Source organism: Balaenoptera acutorostrata, chromosome 4 (assembly GCF_949987535.1).
Source record: "Balaenoptera acutorostrata chromosome 4, mBalAcu1.1, whole genome shotgun sequence".
Classification (NCBI taxonomy): domain Eukaryota; kingdom Metazoa; phylum Chordata; class Mammalia; order Artiodactyla; family Balaenopteridae; genus Balaenoptera; species Balaenoptera acutorostrata.
The window spans coordinates 149,071,841-149,090,732 of NC_080067.1; the positions used below are offsets into that span (position 1 = coordinate 149,071,841).

The 18,892-nt window shown below is 52.4% G+C and overlaps 1 protein-coding gene across 5 annotated transcripts in view; it reads right to left on the bottom strand.

The window, feature by feature from the left end:
• The window catches only part of CBS (cystathionine beta-synthase), a 31,096-nt gene that overhangs the window by 9,776 nt on the left and 2,428 nt on the right, over positions 1-18,892 (bottom strand). For 4 of the 5 annotated variants that reach the window (XM_057545663.1, XM_057545664.1, XM_007172678.2 and 1 more), the window contains exons 2-11: positions 17,225-17,441; positions 13,885-13,991; positions 11,753-11,887; positions 10,313-10,392; positions 10,083-10,217; positions 9,474-9,543; positions 8,105-8,196; positions 7,213-7,338; positions 6,380-6,464; positions 5,951-6,056 (exon numbers count right to left, since the gene is read on the bottom strand). In XM_057545663.1, the coding sequence (XP_057401646.1) occupies positions 5,951-6,056; positions 6,380-6,464; positions 7,213-7,338; positions 8,105-8,196; positions 9,474-9,543; positions 10,083-10,217; positions 10,313-10,392; positions 11,753-11,887; positions 13,885-13,991; positions 17,225-17,433 (1,145 nt within the window). In that variant the 5' untranslated portion in view covers positions 17,434-17,441. The remainder of the gene's footprint in view (positions 1-5,950; positions 6,057-6,379; positions 6,465-7,212; positions 7,339-8,104; positions 8,197-9,473; positions 9,544-10,082; positions 10,218-10,312; positions 10,393-11,752; positions 11,888-13,884; positions 13,992-17,224; positions 17,442-18,892) is intronic. The other variant, XM_057545666.1, reaches the window with a different exon arrangement.

Below are 18,892 nucleotides of genomic sequence, written 5' to 3' on the forward strand. Positions count from 1 at the left end.
AATACGCAGCAGATGAAGGAGCAAGGTAAAAACCCACCAGACCAAACAAATGAAGAGGAAATAGGCAGTCTATCTGAAAAAGAATTCAGAGTAATGAGAGTAAAGATGATCCAAAATCTTGGAAATAGAATGGAGAAAATACAAGTAATGTTTAATAAGGACCTAGAAGAACTAAAGAGCAAACAAACAGTGATGAACAACACAATAAACGAAATTAAAAATTCTCTAGAAGGGATCAATAGCAGAATAACTGAGGCTAAAGAATGGATAAGTGACCTGGAAGATAAAATACTGGAAATAACTACCACAGAGCAGAATAAAGAAAAAAGAATGAAAGGAATGGAGGACAGTCTCAGAGACTTCTGAGACAACATTAAACGCACCAACATTCGAATTGTAGGGGTCCCAGAAGAAGAGAAAAAGAAAGGGATTGAGAAAATATTTGAAGAGATTATAATTGAAAACTTCCCTAATATGGGAAGGGAAATAGTCAATCAAGTCCAGGAAGCACAGAGAGTCCCATACAGGATAAATCCAAGGAGAAACACACCAAGACACATATGAATCAAACTATCAAAAATTAAATACAAAGAAAAAATATTAAAAGCTGCAAGGGAAAAACAACAAATAACATACAAGGGAATCCCCATAAAGTTAACAGCTGATCTTTCAGCAGAAACTCTGCAAGCCAGAAGGGAGTGGCAGGACATATTTAAAGTGATGAAAGGGAAAAACCTACAACCAAGATTACTCTACCCAGCAAGGATCTCATTCAGATTCGACAGAGACATTACAACCTTTACACACAAGCAAAAGCTAAGAGAATTCAGCACCACCAAACCAGCTTTACAACAAATGCTAAAGGAGCTTCTTTAGGCAGGAAACACAAGAGAAGGGAAAGACCTACAATAACAAACCCAAAACAAATAAGAAAATGGTAATAGGAACATACATATTGATAATTACCTTAAATGTAAATGGATTAAATTTTCCAACCAAAAGACACAGACTGGCTGAATGGATCCATAAACAAGACCCGTATATATGCTGTCTACAAGAGACCCACTTCAGACCCAGGGACACATATAGACTGAAAGTGAGGGGATGGAAAAAGATATTCCATGCAAACAGAAATCAAAAGAAAGCTGGAGTAGCAATTCTCATATCAGACAAAATAGACTTTGAAATAAAGACTATTACAAGAGACAAATAAGGACACTACATAATGATCAAGGGATCAATCCAACAAGAAGATAAAACAATTGTAAATATTTATGCACCCAACACAGGAGCACCTCAATACGTAAGGCAAATGCTAACAGCCATAAAACGGGAAATCAACGGTAACACAATCACAGTAGGGGACTTAACACCCCACTTTCACCAATGGACAGATCATCCAAAATGAAAATCAATAAGGAAACACAAGCTTTAAATGCTACATTAAACAAGATGGACTTAATCGATCTTTATAGGACATTCCATCCAAAAACAACAGAATACACTTTCTTCTCAAGTGTTCATGGAACATTCTCCAGCATAGATCATATCTTGGGTCACAAATCAAGCCTTGGTAAATTTAAGAAAATTGAAATCGTATCAAGTATCTTTTCTGACCACAATGCTATAAGACTAGATATCAACTACAGGGAAAACACTGTAAAAAATACAAACACATGGAGGCTAAACAATACACTACTTAATAACCAAGAAATCACTGAAGAAATCAAAGAGGAAATCAAAAAATACCTAGAAACAAATGACAATGAAAACACGATGACCCAAAACCTATGGGATGCAGCAAAAGCAGTTCTAAGGGGGAAATTTATAGCAATACAATCCTACCTCAAGAAACAAGAAAAATCTCAAATAAACAACCTAACCTTACACCTAAAGCAATTAGAGAAAGAAGAACAAAAAAAACCCCGAAGTTAGCAGAAGGAAAGAAATCATAAAGATCAGATCAGAAATAAATGAAAAAGAAATGAAGGAAATGAAAGCAAAAATCGATAAAACTAAAAGCTGGTTCTTTGTGAAGATAAACAAAATTGTTAAACCATTATCCAGACTCATCAAGAAAAAAAGGGAGAAGACTCAAATCAACAGAATTAGAAATGAAAAAGGAGAAGTAACAACTGACATTGACGAAATACAAAGGATCATGAGAGATTACTACAAGCAACTATATGCCAATAAAATGGACAACCTGGAAGAAATGGACAAATTCTTAGAAAAGCACAACCTTCCGAGACTGAACCAGGAAGAAATAGAAAATATAAACAGACCAATCACAAGCACTGAAATTGAAACTGTGATTAAAAATCTTCCAACAAACAAAAGCCCAGGACCAGATGGCTTCACAGGTGAATTCTATCAAACATTTAGAGAAGAGCTAACACTTATCCTTCTCAAACTCTTCCAAAATATAGCAGAAGGAGGAACACTCCCAAACTCATTCTACGAGGCCACCATCACCCTGATACCAAAACCAGACAAAGATGTCACAAAGAAGGAAAAGTACAGGCCAAGATCACTGATGAACATAGATGCAAAAATCCTCAACAAAATACTAGCAGACAGAATCCAACAGCACATTAAAAGGATCAAACACCATGATCAAGTGGGGTTTATCCCAGGAATGCAAGTATTCTTCAATATACGCAAATCAAACCATGTGATACACCATATTAACAAATTGAAGAATAAAAACCATATGAAAATCTCAATAGATGCAGAAAAAGCTTTTGACAAAACTCAACAGCCATATATGATAAAAACTCTCCAGAAAGTAGCCACAGAGGGAACTTACCTCAACATAATAAAGGCCATATATGACAAACCCACAGCCAACATCGTTCTCAATGGTGAAAAACTGAAACCATTTCCACTAAGATCAGGAACAAGACAAGGTTGCCCCACTCTCACCACTATTATGCAACATAGTTTTGGAAGTTTTAGCCACAGCAATCAGAGACAAAAAAGAAAGAAAAGGAATCCAAATCAGAAAAGAGGACGTAAAACTGTCACTGTTTATAGATGACATGATACTATACATAGGGAATCCTAAAGATGCTACCAGAAAACTACTAGCGCTAATTAATGAATCTGGTAAACTAGCAGGATACAAAATTAATGCACAGAAATCTCTTGCATTCCTACACACTAACGATGAAAAATCCGAAAGAGAAATTAAGGAAACACTCCCGTTTACCATTGCAACAAAAAGAATTAAATACCTAGGAATAAACCTACCTAAGGAGACAGAAGACCTGTATGCAGAAAACTATAAGCCACTGATGAAAGAAATTAAGGATGATAAAACAGATGGAGAGATATACCATATTCTTGGATTGGAAGAATCAACATTGTGAAAATGACTATACTGCCCAAAGCAATCTACAGATTCTGTGCAATCGCTATCAAATTACCAATGGCATTTTTCACAGAATTAGAACAAAAAATTTCACAATTTGTATGGAAACACAAAAGACCCTGAAGAGCCAAAGCAATCTTGAGAAAGAAAAACGGAGCTGGAGGAATCAGGCTCCCGGACTTCAGACTATACTGCAAAGCTACAGTCATCAAGACAGTATGGTACTGGCACAAAAACAGAAATATAGATCAATGGAACAGGACAGAAAGCCCAGAGATAAACCCACGCACACATGGTCACCTTATCTTTGATAAAGGAGGCAAGAATATACAATGGAGAAAAGACAGCCTCTTCAATAAGTGGTGATGGGAAAACTGGACAGCTACATGTGAAAGAATGAAATTAGAACACTCCCTAACACCATATACAAAAATAAACTCAAAATGGATTAAAGACCTAAATGTAAGGCCAGACACTATCAAACTCTTAGAGGAAAACATAGGCAGAACACTCTATGACATAAATCACAGCAAGATGCTTTTTGACCCACCTCCTAGAGAAATTGAAATAAAAACAAAAATAAACAAATTGGACCTAATGAAACTTAAAAGCTTTTGCACAGCAAAGGAAACGAAAAACAAGACGCAAAGACAATCCTCAGAATGGGAGAAAATGTTTGCAAACGAAGCAACTGACAAAGGATTAATCTCCAAAATATACAAGCAGCTCATGCAGCTTAATATGAAAAAAACAAACAACCCAAACCAAAAATGGGCAGAAGACCTAAACAGACATTTCTCCAAAGAAGATATACAGATTGCCAACAAACATGAAAGGAGGCTCAACATCACTAATCATTAGAGAAATGCAAATCAAAACTACAATTAAATATCACCTCACACTGGTTAGGATGGCCATCATCAAAAAATCTACAAACAACAAATACTGGAGAGGGTGTGGAGAAAAGGGAACCCTCTTGCACTGTTGGTGGGAATATAAATGGATACAGCTACTATTGAGAACAGTATGGAGGTCCTTAAAAAACTAAAAACAGAACTACCATATGACCCAGCAATCCCACTATTGGGCATATACCCTGAGAAAAGCATAATTCAAAAAGAGTCATGTACCACAATCTTCATTGCAGCGCTATTTACAATGGCCAGGACATGGAAGCAACCTAAGTGTCCATCGACAGACGAATGGATAAAGAAGATGTGGCACATATATACAATGGAATATTACTCAGCCATCAAAAGAAAGGAAATTGAGTTATTTGTAGTGAGGTGGAAGGACCTAGAGTCTGTCATACAGAGTGAAGTAAGTCAGAAAGAGAAAAACAAATACTGTATGCTAACACATATATACGGAATCTAAAAAAAAAAAAAAAAGTTTCTGAAGAACCTAGGAGCAGGACAGGAATAAAGATGCAGACGTAGAGAATGGACTTGAGGACACAGGGAGGGGGAAGGGTAAGCTGGGACGAAGTGAGAGAGTGGCATGGACAGATATACACTACCAAACATAAAATAGATAGCTAGTGGGAAGCAGCCGCATAGCACAGGGAGATCAGCTCGGTGCTTTGTGACCACCTAGAGGGGTGGGATAGGGAGGGTGGGAGGGAGATGCAAGAGGGAGGAGATATGGGGATATATGTATGTGTATAGCTGATTCATTTTGGTATACAGCAGAAACTAACACACCATTGTGAAGCAATTATACTCCAATAAAGATGTTAAAAAAAAAAAAAAAAGGCAGACAAGGACCAACAAAGTGGGAAGCAGAGAGGATCCACAGCCCCCCAGCCTAGACGTGTATGCCCGAGACATGATCATTCACTCACACTCTCGCCATTTCTCTCTCACACACGCAGGCAGGCGTGTGCACACACAGCAGGCCGGCCCGGCACACGGGGAGATGGCTGTCCTCACGCACTCTGTGGTGTGAGCGTACGGCCATGCTTAGGGCAACCTGGCAGTGGACGCCCAGACGTGACTCACCCTCTGCTGGAACGGGCGCCCACCAGGGGCGGCTGAGCTCACCCGAGGGATGTTACCTGCCACTCCTGGGCCAGGGAGGAAGCCCGCGGGTCCGTGGGGGAGGTCTCTAGCCCCCTGTGCCCTTGTTCCCGTACAGCAACCCTGGCTCTTTCGGCCAGTGGCCCCAGACAGGGGCCGTCGGCCCAGAGGATGGGAATTGGAAGCAGGAGGCTGCAAGCTGCCGCCTGGGCAGGTGTGCAGATACTCAGCACCATTGGACTCGAAGGGGCCTCGGAGGCCGCCAGGCAGACATCGCACAGCCCGTCCCCGGGCCACCGACCCCAGCCTGGGTCTCGCCAGGTTGGGGCTGGAGTGTGAGTGAAGCAGCAGAGCCGGTGCTCCCTGCAGCCGGGGGTGGGGAGGCGTTCTTAGGGCGGCTACGTCCTCCTCCTCCTCGTCCCCCGCGGCCTCACAGAGCCCCACGCTCCCTCCCTCCCGCTGCTGGGCCTCAGGGCAGGCCTGGCGGGGAGCAGGGCCGGCACAGGCGCTTGGGAGGCGGAGCGCGGGAAGCCGAGGGGCCGGGCGGAGTGCTCCTTACATGTAGTTCCGCACAGAGTCCGGCAGGATCACCACGCAGCGCTGCTCCTCCCTCAGCTCCTGGGCGGCCTTCACGGCCACCGACATGGCACTGCCGGCACTGCCGCCTGCCGGGAGGGTCAGGGTCAGACCCGCCGGGGGCGGGGGCGTGCGATGCGCATGCGCATGCGAGTGTGTGTGCACGCCCGAACACGCTCTGGGGGGTCCTCGGGGGAGGGGCCGGGCTCGGGGTGCTGGGAGGACCCCCGCTTCTCTCTGTCCACCCGCATTCTCCTCGTTACCACCGAGTGTCACGACCAAACCCTCACACAGAACCTCCAAGCCCTGCAGCAGGTGGGGTGCAGGTGGGCCGGGCAGCCCCAGAGCGGGAGTGTCCTTCAGGCGCCGGACCAGCAGCAGGCAGAGGGCGAGCGCCCGGCGCCCCACTCACCGCACAGCAGCCCCTCCTGCGCGATCAGCATGCGGGCGAAGGCGAAGGCATCCTCGTCGTTGCTCTTGAACCACCTGTCTACCACCTGCGGGGGGCCGAGGGCGGGCGGTCAGGCCGGGCAGTGCCGGGTGCTGGGCAGCGGGCGTGTGGCAGGCGTGGGGACCACCGCCCAGGTTGCAGCCTCACAGAGGACCTCAGTCCAGGAGGCCGTGACCCTGCAGGGATGCGGCCCAGCCCCTCGCCTGGGATCCGGGACTCATCTGCAGACCTAGATCGCGCCCCAGCCCCTCCCCCCGGGTCCAGCACACTGTGCACGTGGCCAGTAAAGCCGCCCACCAGCCCCTCTGCAGGGCCACACTTCTAGTCCAGGTCCCCGACCGAAGCATCCTTTAGGGTCCTTAAAAGGAGCCTTCTCTGGAGTCCTTAGCTCTCCCACGTTGGCTTGCTTACCCGCTCCAGCCACCCGGCTCCCTCCCTCTGCGGGGGCGGTCTGTGCCACCCGCCACCCCGCAACGGCCTCCACCCCCCAACGGCCTCCACCCCCCAACGGCCTCCACCCCCCCAACGGCCTCCACCCCGCAACGGCCTCCACCCCGCAACGGCCTCCACCCCCCAACGGCCTCCACCCCGCAACGGCCTCCACCCCCCAACGGCCTCCGCGTCCGCCCAACAGGGCCGTGGCACACGCTCGTCAGGTAAAGTACCGCGAGTCACCCCGTCATGACCCCCGAGACTACCGCCCCCTGTGCAGCGCGGAGCTCGCGTCTCCGTTCCCGCTCAGCCAGGCAAGGGTGTGGCCTGAGGGCTGGGCTCGTCACTGCCGCCCCGCCTACCGTCCGGTCCAGCACGGTGGGGATGAAGTCGTAGCCGATCCCTTCCACCTCGTAGGCCAGCTGCTCCGTCTGGTTCAGCTCCTCGGGCTCTGCGAGGATGGAGCCTTCGGGGTCCACCCCGATGATCTGCAGAGTGGGCAGCCTTAGGGCTCAAGTCTCACCTGGACGCACCCGGCTGTCATCAGGGCGTGGGCCCCGTTCCCGGACCTCAGGCACGAGGCTCGAAACCCACAAACCCAGGCCCGGGTGCTGGGAGATCACAAGGTAAATAAATGTCCAGCTCAGGGCACTCAAGGGGGCAGCACGAGGCTGGGGGAAGTGGCGTCCTGGAAAGCTCCTCCTGCGCAGGGTGCCCCAGGACAGCCCCAAGAGACGCCCTGGGACAGCGGGAGCCTGGGGCGAGGGGGGTGCTAGGACTGACCTCTCCTGGACGGCGGAGAAATGGGCAGAGAGGAAGGGTGCGCTCGGCACCTCCAGTGGGGGTCTCTCTGAGCCCCTCCCCAGGCTCAGGTGCCCCTCCCTTACTCTCAGAGCCCCGGTGGGGCAGCGGTAGGACCTGAACCTGAGAGCTCTCGGCTTCTGGAATGACCCTTGGAGGCCACCCAAATGGACTCTCCCACCCCCAGCTCATCTGGGCGTCCAGGTTGCTGGGTCCTTTATCTCCCGGGCAGGCACAGGTATACCCCCCCTATATAAGGTGCAAGGCCGTCTACGCAGAAGTGTCAGAAATGGGAACTTCCAGCTCTAAAGCAGAGGCCACTCTGTGGGCCCAAGGCCAAGGAGCCCGACAGTTAAGCCTCCAGCTGCAGTTCAGGCTGCAGGTGGGAAACGCGCACACGTCCAGGCCCACCTCTCCTGGGTGGGGCAGGGTGGCGCCCTCGCAGCCCCTCACCTGGCATCCAGGGCACTTCTCCTTCAGCTTCCTGGCGATGCCCGTGATGGTGCCCCCCGTGCCCGCTGACGCCACCAGCATGTCCAGCCTCCCTGACAGGGGAGAAGGCATGTCAGGGAGTGCATCCTCAGGCAGGAGCGGCCGACCCCCACTCTTTTTTTTTTTTGAGCATCTTTATTGGAGTATAATTGCTTTACAATGGTGTGTTAGTTTCTGCTCGGCCCTCCACTCTTAATAAGAAGCAAGAAGGTCCTCAACCACAACGAAGGCAAGTTATCAAAAAGGGCAAAAGCAAACCTGTTCTCAAATTTAAAGCCTCTCATCGCAGTCCTTCATCTTTAAGGCACAGTCACAGTAACAGGGCCCCAGGGAGCCCCATTTAAGGCTGAACGGCAGCCAGTCCCTGAAATCCCTATTTGTCGTGAATCGTGCACGAGGTGACTTCCTGCAGGAGGTGGGCCCCAGGTGGCTGAGGGCTGAGCCCAGGGAGGCTCTTCACACTTTCTTAAGCTGTTTGGTTCAGACGGCGTGGATAAGTGAACTGAATTATCAAAGGAACCAGAATAAGCCGCTCAGCTTGGCTCAGCTTGGCTCAGACGTCGTCCGGGCTCTCTCAGTGCCCGGTGGCCAGCTCAGGCACCTGCAGACAAGTCAGTGCGGGCACCCGTGCCGAGGCAGAAAGGCTGTTTTTACCAAATGAGAGGATTCTCACACATAAAACCTGGGCGAGCAAATGCCTGGACTTTGCTGCCTGGCTCCCGGGCACGGAACGAGGGCACTGAAGCTAACGCCAGGCTCCAAACAGGAAGCCATGGGTGCCAAGCCCCTGGCAACTCTTCCCGAAGACCTCTTAGGGAAACAGCCCGTCAGAAAACATCGCAACCCCCTTGGCCTTGGCACCAACTGTGCGGAGAGGTTCCAAGCAGCCTCATGTCTGTACAGAGTAAGCTAATTGCAGATCCACCACCCCAGTTCTGCAGGTGAGAAAACCCCAATGTTGAATTCAGTGCCCAGGCTGGGGCTTGAGGCCAAGTGCCGTTCAGCAACGTGAAGCCCCAGCTGTGAGCCCAGCACCAGCCTGGGACACCCTTGTTCCCTGCACTCAAGAGCTCCTACAGGTCTGGAGGAAAGGCTGCTAGGTAAACAAATACACCACATGATATGTTTGGTGCTATAGGAGAGGCACGGGCAAAGTCCAAGAGGGCACAACAGAGGGAGGAAACCGCTCTGGGGAAATGCTCTAGAAAGCACTTCACGGAGAGGGGACATTTGAGCTGGGTTTTGAAGGATTAATAGGAGTTTACGAAGGAGCGGGTAAGTGACTTGTACACTCCCAGTCAAGATGGAAAGCAGGGTTAGAAGTATACACCGTCACACTGCTGCAGGATCTCCTCGGCCGTGATGTCGTAGTGAGCGAGAGGGTTGCTGGCATTGCGATACTGCAAGGAAAGAGAGCAAAGGAGTCGTGTTGAAGTCAAGGCACAGAACCGGCAGCAGCCACAGGGCACCAGGCAAGCAGCTCAGTGCAAGCCAGAGAGGATCCCCGCAGCTCAGGGAATGGCCCGGGCACCTCAACAGACACCAAGCATGAAAACCAGCTCTCCAGAAGATGCGATTTCTGAATTAACCCAGATGGGGAGTGAGTGACAAAGAAGAGCTTCCAGTCAAAAGGTCTGCATGTATTTTATGCCTGCAGAGAGCTTCCAGGGTCCTCTGCAAAGGGCATTCCAGCGCGCTGAGCTGAGCCCTCGAAGGCGGCACACAGACAGCAGAGCCAAAGGCTTGGCCGACCCTGCCGGCCACACACTGGGCTGGGAGGAGCCAGTGACCGCGTCCCAGTGCGTCGGTCACTCTGCAGCCTCTGATCCTGCTGCAGATGTGACACCACCCCCAAGCCCCCGACAGACATCCCCCAGGGAAGGCCCCACTTGGTCCCAAGCCTCTGGGCACACACTGGCCCCCAGGGCCCGGCCCTCACCTGGTCCAGGATGTGAGAATTGGGGATCTCATTCCTCAGCCTCCAGGCCACGCCCACATGTGACTCAGGGGAGTCGAATCTGGCGTTGGTGGGCGTCCTCACGATCTCAGCCCCCAGGGCACGCAGGACGTCCACCTGCAGAGGTACGTGGTGGCCTTCACCTCCCCACCGGGCCTATAGCGCAGGGGCAGTGGGCCGGGGAGATGCCCCACCCCTGCCCACCCACCTACCTTCTCAGTGCTCATCTTCTCGGGCATCACGATGATGCAGTGGTAGCCCTTCACCGCGGCGGCCAGGGCCAGCCCGATCCCTGGGGACAGCACATGCAGTGAGAGGGGCCACGGTGCCCCCGAGACCCTGCTTCCAGCCCCAAAGGCCCAGGGGAGAGGGCGCTGCAAAAATGCCCTACGTCATCCCCTTCTGCCCTCAAACGAGGGGATAAGAGGAGAATGTGGAGGCAGAGATAAAAAGGCAAGTGTGCCCAGAGAAAAAAGCAGGGTGCCCACCATGAACCCCAATTCCTCCAGCTCTTACTGGGCGCCTGGGAGGTGACAATAGCAGCAGACGTTGTGGAGCCCGCGTGTTCCCGTCCCCAGCCCCACCACGGGCCCGGGGCACAGGCCCGGGCCAGACGCCTCCTCCCTGGTTCCAAAGGGGTCAGGGCCGCTGCCCAGGGCTGAGGGGAGGGGCCACCCCAGTTAGTCTGAAGACAGAACGTGGAGCCAGAGAGGAGGGTTCTGGAGCCTCAAGATCTCCCGTAGTTTGCCCCACTCGGCTTCGGACCTGCTTGGGACCCACGACCCCTTTCTGGGTTTGGATGGGAATGTCTGTCCTGTGCCTGGCCTGCCACTGTGCTTTGGAAACACATAACTTGTCCGGTTTGAAGATTCACAGCTGGAGAGGAATTTTGCTTCAGGAGGAATCGAGCCTCAGGTCTCATCCACCTCTAATTTAGGTGATCCTTAGATGAGACTTAACGTCGGTGCTGGAATGGGTTCAGACTTTGGGGGGCTGTTGGGATGGGGGTGAATATACTTTGCCTTCGAGAAGGACATGAATTCTGGGGGCCAGAGGGTGGACTGTTATGGGCAGAACTGTGTCTCTCCAAAATTCATAAGTCCCACCCTGCAGCCCCCCTCAGAATGTGACTCTAACTGGAGATGGGTCTTTGAAGAGGAGATTAAGGTTAACCGAGGTCATATGGGTGGGCCCTAACCCCGTATGTCTGGTGTCCTCATAAGAGAGGAGATCAGGACACAGACACACACAGAGGGACGCGTGTGAGGACACAGGGAGAAGATCCCGGGAGAGAGGCCTCAGGAGGAACCAGCCCTGCTCACACCTGGTCTCAGTTGTCCAGCCTCCAGACTGTGAGATAATAAACGTCTGTTGATTAAGCCGCCCGGGCTGTGGGATTTATTACCGCAGCCATAGGAAACTAGGACAGATTTTCACTACAAGGTGTAGTTGTCCGCATAACAGACTCCAACATCACCAATGCAGCTGGGACGGCAAGACATCAGAGAAAGCCGGGCTCAGTCACACACCTGCACACAGGCATCAGGTGCCGAGCAAAGTGCGTGGAGGGAAGGGAAGGGCCAGCCGGACAGGGCAGCGCGTGCAGCCATGGGTCACCCGGGCCGGCAGCTCTGGCCCGCGGCAGCGCCCACCTGTGTTCCCTGACGTGGGCTCGATGATGGTGTCCCCAGGCTTCAGGGTCCCCTCGCGCTCAGCATCCTCAATCATTCGCAGGCTGATGCGGTCCTTCACGCTCCCGCCCGCGTTGAAGAACTCACACTTGGCCACTGGAGCCAGAGACGCATCGTGAGAGAGGAAGAGGCCCCCGACCGCTAAGGGATGCCGGCCGTGCCGTCCCCTCCCCAGCACCCGATACGCCCAGGATGCAGGGACAAGCTTCAGTGGTCCTGAAAATCATCGCCTGTCCATTGCCACCTCCCACACCTGACGTGGGTGCAGGTGCTCGCCCACGGGAGCTTCTGCCACCTGCCCATCCCACCCCCCATGGACCACGTGGCAACTCCAAGTGTATGAGACAGAGGAGCCTAAAGAGCCCTGCCAACTGGATGGACGGAGCAGAGCCACCCCCGTGAGGCAGCACAGTCCCAAAGAGACTTGCTGGGCGTGCGGGGGGCGGCCGACTGAAGCCCAGGCTTAAATCAGGGCGGACAGCCCCGCCGTACCCAGCGGACCATGACAGACGACCTGATGTCCTGAAGCCACAGCTCGCCCGTCACACCCCCAGACCAGGACCCGCACACCTTCCACACCCGCCTCCCACCATCTTCCCCACCTGGCAGATACGATGTCCTCTCCTGTGCCTAAGCCTCTGCGTCTGCTCTTCTTTCCTTGGGGGAGGGCTCCCTCCCACCTCTTAAAAATATGCTGTGTTCGTAAAAGGGGGAGAGATGGCACAAATGTGACTGGAGGACCAGGCCGGCCTGCAGCACCCACAAAACGAGCTCCTCCTGCTTGGCCCTGGTTTCTGAAATCCACAGCCATAGACAGGCTTTCTCCCCTAAGACCCAGGGAGGCCCCTGCCGGGACAGTGAAGGAGGGGCTCGTGAAAGTCTGACTGCTGAGGAGCCCTGCACCCCAGACTCTTGTAGGCCACACACTTGAATTACTTGTTAGAAAATTCTAATGAGCCCATGGGAAAGCCAACAGAGATGCAGGGATTCAAGCTGATCAGCCGTGGGCAAGCCAAGTGACCAATCTGAGGCTCAGTTTTTCCATCTGTAAAATGGACACAGTAAAACCTACTTCAGGGGCTCCTGCCAAGTTGAAGCGCATGCAGCAGGCCCATGCCTACGGGGTACTAGTTACTGGTCTCTATTATCTGACGGAGGAGCACAGAGCAGACGATAGCTCTCCTGGGCTGTTCTGATACACCCCCAGCAGCGCCTGGGAGTGTGTACTGCTCGTTGCTTATGAGAGAATTCTTCACCAGAGGGGTGCGCGGGAAGCCTCTGATGGTGACGCCTCTGGGGTGAATCGACCACGTGGCCTCGGACCCTCCCCTAGGAGGTGTTGACCCCCAAGGACCCCCACGCTCTCCCCTCCCCAGCTCTCTCTGCCCCAGCAGCACCGGGCCTGGTCCCCGCCAGGGCCTCTGCACCTGTCACTTCCTCTGGGACAAGGCTGACATCTACCTGGGCTCCGAGCCTGGGAGAACAGTGGAGGTGAAGAAAGTCCCCCACCCTCTTGTGTTCCTGGGAACAGCCTCCTGCAAAGAAGCCCCTTCTCCATAGGACTTGGATAAGACTCTCAGGTGATCCCCCTGTGTACCAGACACAGCCCCCAAATCCCCACTCTGTGTCTCATAAGTGAGACGCGAACTGTCTGAGCACCGGGGCAGCCAGTTCCTGCCGGGCTGATGGCTGGGACCCTCATCACAAAAACCGCCCCGGCTCTCACGTCAGCCCACCCCACCCACAGCATGTCTGCTCCTCCCTACGAGAGTCCGAGACCGAAGGGCGCCGTTCTGCTCCCGGGATCAGGCCTCCCACTCCTGCAGTGGCCGGGTCAGAGCACCCTCCTTCCTGGCTCGGGTTCTGCCCCCGACATCTGCCCGGACACGCTTCCTTCCACAATTCAGGCCTCGGCTCACAGGCCACGGCCTCCCTTCCAGCTGCTCCGGAGAGGGCTCGCTCACCCTCCAGCACCCCGCCCTGTCCTGTGTGCTTCCCGACCTCACCTGATGGGGTCCAACACCCCTCCCCCAGGGTCTGAGGGGCCCACCTGCACCCCAGGCCTGCGAGCCGCGCAGGAAGCCGGTACTCACGGAGCTCACACTTCAGGCCGAAGTTCCTCCCGATCTTGTTGACCCTCACCATCGGGGTATCCCCAATTTTCTTCAGGATGTCTGGCAAGATTTTGGGAGATTTTGCCCTAAAACAGAGGAGTCCACGATTACTCAGAGAAACAAAATGGTATCAGCCTTGGCAGTCCAGCACATTCTTTTAAATAAATCAAGAAGTAAATCAAAGAACTGCCTTTCATGAGGATCTGGGTGGCAATTACACAAATCTACATTTGGTAAAAGGTCACACACATGTGCACGGGCAAGTACACCTCAAAACCTATGAAAATGAATGCAATTTAGTGAACAGCTGCACCAATGTTTCCGGGGTTTGAAAACGCACTGTGGTAACAGACGGTATCAGTGGGCAGCTGGGCGAACGTCCCCACGACCTCTCTGTATGATTTTTGCAACTTCATTTGAGTGTTATTTCCAAATAAAAAAGTTAAAACAAACAAACACTGACTTCAAAACAACATCACGTCCTGGTCCACCTTTTTAGGTTTTTTTGTTTTTTTTTGGCATACGGGATCAAACCCATGCCCCCTGCATTGGAAGGCGGAGTCATAGCCACTGGACCACCAGGGAAGTCCTGATCTTTTTAGGTTTTTGATCTTCAATTCACCTCCTCTCTCAGCACCTGCCTCCTGGGATACCTCCCTTCCTTTTCTTCGATGAAAAAACTGGTGGGGACCCCTGGACAGAGACCCCCTCAGACGGTCTGGCCACCGGGCAGTGACAGTGACTGCAAAGAGCCCACCCAGGCACCTGGCATCACTCAGAGCATCTGGCACAGGTGGCAGGAAGCCTGATACTCAGACCAAAGAACAAAGGCCTCTGGCTGGTCATCTCTTGTGCTTGGGGCTAAGGTCAGGCGAATTCCCAGGTGGGCGTCCAGGCTCAGAACGGGATTTGCTTCTCATGGGCCAACTGTCCCCCTTCACATTTGAGTGACTGGCCCCCTCCCAGTGGTTCTTCCAGCTGAGAAGCCGGTGACAGGTGACAGGAAGGTGTGGGACAGCCCAGCCGCTGCTCAGCCGTGTGCACGCCGTGATGCCTGCGTTTCCTGAGTGGCCCCCACGATGTTGCCTCCATCCTCATCCTCAGGGACCAACTATTCATCCCGGAATATGCAAAACTGACGTGAGCTCCAAGAAACTCAATGGCTTCCTACACCCTGGATTTCTCAGGCGCCATCCCCACGGCTCTCACGCTTGCGTGAGCCGCGGTCCCCACTGCAGGGACCCATTAACCATGTAGATTCCTCTCCTCTCCCAAGTTGGTGAGCCAGCTCCCCAGGAATGCTGCCTTCCGCGCCGGGGCCCAGACAGGCAGCAACATGGCCTGGCTGGAGCCCAACTGCACCCTCCAAGGTGACACGGACGCCCCGAGCCACCCCAGAGGCAGGCTTGGCCAAGAGACGTGCGGAAGTCCGGGTGAGGGGAGAGCCCGGGCGGGGGCAAAGGGCTCCTGACCCCAGACTTGGAGGGAGACCAAGCTCTAGGGGCGACCTCGGGGTTGACTTATTAACTAGTTAAAGCCAAGGCAGGAGGGGTAAACACCTGGGAAGGACCGGAGGGCGGCTGAGTCATCCACCCCCAGCAGAGGTTGCAGCAGCCTGAGAAGGGGGAGGCCCGGCCCGCCCCCCGCCCCCGGGCAGGGGATGGTGGGCCAGCGGAGAACTCAGGGTTCCTGACTCAGTACCAGGCCCTGGGGGGCCAGAAAGTCACCTGGGAAGCTTGCCTGAGGTGATCGGGGCGGGGCCTGGGGAGGGGATTTAACACCTTATCTCAGCTGCTTTCCCTGTGACAGCCCAGGAGGCTTCTGGGAGCAGCGCCCTATAGCCCCCTGGAATAACCCGAAAGCCCTCGCCTGGCAGGGTGCCTGGCTCTGCTTCCCCTCCGCAGCCCCTCCCTCCCTCTGCTGCTCCCACTCTGTTCCTCGTTCTAAGCCCACCCTGCCTGGGAACCGTCTGGAACCCCTTCCCCAGATACCCACAGGGCTGGCACCTCCTGCCCATCCAGGTACCGGCTCTGAGGTCTCCCCAGGCCGCCCGGCCACGTCACCTGTCTCATCAGCCCTGTGCTCTCACCACCGGGATCGCCTAGGCTGCCTCGTCCCGGGACCCGGGTCCAGTGTCCTGACAGCGGGGGAGCCCCGGAGCCTCAGGCCCGAGCCCAGCTCCTCAGAACCTGAACTGGGACAAGCGGTTTCAGGATGGGACAGCAACCCCGCCAGGGCGTTTTAGGAGGGTTAGGCCACCACGTGAAGCGCACGTGTGATGCCAGGTTGCAGCCTGGATGGGATGGTGTCCCAGCCACCCCAGGCCCAGTGAGAAGCTCACGGAGCCATTTCACCCCCTGCTCTGCTTTGTTCTGGAAGCAGGGGCTCATGCCCTATGGCCGGCGGCCAACTTGGCCTCCTGAGCTCCCAGAATCGAGGTATGTTTAATGCTGGGAGCTTCTGGGTTTGTAAATGTTACTTCGGTCCATTGGCCCCAGTGAGGAGCGCACCCCCTCCCCCTCCCCAGTTCTGAATCGGAAATCAATAATCATAAACGTTGGTACAGCAGTGTATGAGGAATAAGAACCGAACATCCAAAAGGCATGTTCTTCTGACTCATTTGCTGTACTTCTGGGAGATAACGCTAAGGAAATAAAGATAATCCTAAGATTCAGTGAACTCAGTTTGAGTTTCATGATGGGTCAGGGATTGTTCCCTTTCTTTTTTTCTTTTTTTTCCTTTCCCACTGATTGATCTCCTGCACCTAGAACAGGGCACAAATGTAGTAGGTGCTGTGACTAAATGAATTGCATTTTCCACTGCAGTTATTCATAATGAGATCATTGCAGACACATGAATACCCAAGAGAGGGCTTAAAGTCGTGGTTTATTCATCCAACAGCCTCAGTCCAACCACAAAGACCCCACTACAGAAAAATATTTCGTGGCCTGGAGTTAAGCAGAGAAGGGCAGGCATGGTCCTAATTACAAGAGTGTGCACCCGGACGGATCTGGATCAGAAACGTACCCCCTACCTGTCACTCAGAGCGTGGGACCTGGGCACATCCCTTTATTTATTGAGCATCTGCTCTTGGGAGGCACTGAACTAGGTGCTGCATTACAGCACAAACAAGCCTTGGCCTCTCTGAGCCTTGGGGGACTCAGCTATAAAATACCTCCCACCCCAGCTCACCATCCATCCAGAGTGACTGCAAGGGAAGGCGGGGATGGGGTGGTGGTTCACACCCCAGGTTCGTATGGCTACCTGGCTTCAGGTAACAAACTCTCCCCCCCACCTTATGATCATAAAGGGGACTCACAGAGCAGTGTGGTGATGCGGAGAGTTGGTGGCAGGCCTGCCCAGCTGCCAGGAGCACCTGCTCGGGGCATCGGGACGGATCCACAGGACCTCCTTGTCCTCCTTGTCTCCCGGAGGCTCCTTTTCCAGGCTCCCTTTCCCCAGGCGTGCCCCTGAGAGGTGGGGGCACCCTGCAGACCTCTCTTCTGCTTGGGGTGTCTCAGAAGGCATGGTGGGATCTGTCAAAGGCAAGGGGAAGAGATGCCGTCAGTTTGGGCCGTTTCCAAACACCTGCAGGAGAGCCTGCTTCTCTGTTGCCTGTCCTGGGAATCCTGCTCGCCCAGCCCCCTCTGGGTGTGGAGCTCCATTCACTCAAGTAGCTTGGCAGGAAAAGGCATAACGACGCAGGCAGCAGCTGCTGTGGACAACATCTGGACAGTTTCTCAGAGGTTAAGCATACAACTACCGTGTGACCCAGCAATTCCACCCCTATGCATATAGCCAAAAAAAATGGAAACATACAGTATTTGCCCACCGCATTCATAAACCGCAATAGCAAAAACCTGGAAACAAACCAAGTGTCCATCAGCGGATGAATGGATAAACAAAATGTGGTTTACCCATACAGTGGAATAGTATTTGGCCATGAAAAAAGAATGAAGTTTTAAAATCTTCTCAACATGTGAGCACATGCACACACACAGAGACACACACACACACAGAAACTATGTAGAGGTGATGAATGTTATTCATCTTGATAGCTTGATTGTGGTGTCTTTTCATAATGTATACATAAATCAAAACATCAAGTTGTACACCTTAAATATATATACGACTTTTATATATCAAAGATATCTCAATAAAGTTGTTTTAAGAAGACTACATTTAGGGACTCCCCTGGTGGTCCAGGGGTTAAGACTCTGCGCTTCCAATGCAGGGGGCCCAGGTTCGATACCTGGTCAGGGAACTAGATCCCGCATTCCACAATGAAGATCCTGCATGCTGCAACTAAGACCTGGAGCAGCCAAATAAATAAATATATATATTTTAAAAGACTACATTTATATGATGGAAATAATAAGAGGAAGATGAAGATGATAATAAATATATTTTTACCCTAAAAAAAAAGGAATGAAACATTCTGCTAAGTCAAATAAGCCAGACCAAGAAGAATATTGCATGACTCTACCTATATGAGGTACCTAGAATAGGCAAATCAGAGAGACATGAAGCGGAATAGAGATTCCCAAGAGCAGGGGGAGGGGAGTCACTGTTTAATGGGTACAGAGTTATGATGAAAAAGTTTGGGGTACAGATAATAGTGATGGTTGCACAACATTGTGAATGTGTGTATTGCTACTGAATTTTACACTTATGAATGGTTAAAATAAACAGTATATTACGTGTATTTTATCAAATTTTAAAAATCTCATGGAACCTTAAAATAGATGACAAAAAAAAAAAAAAGAAAGAAAGAAAGAAAGAAAGAAAGAAAGGAAAGGAAAGGGAATGGGCACACTCAAAGAAGAGGCTGCAGCCCTGCCCGGCTCCTTCTGGTGACAATGAGCGGACGCCCACCTCTCATCTTCAGAAACCAGGACTGAACTCAGCCGCTCGGCTGCCTCCCTGCGATTTCCCACACTGAACAGAGGACCGGTCCACGGCCGGCGCGGAGCCATCACTCACCAGG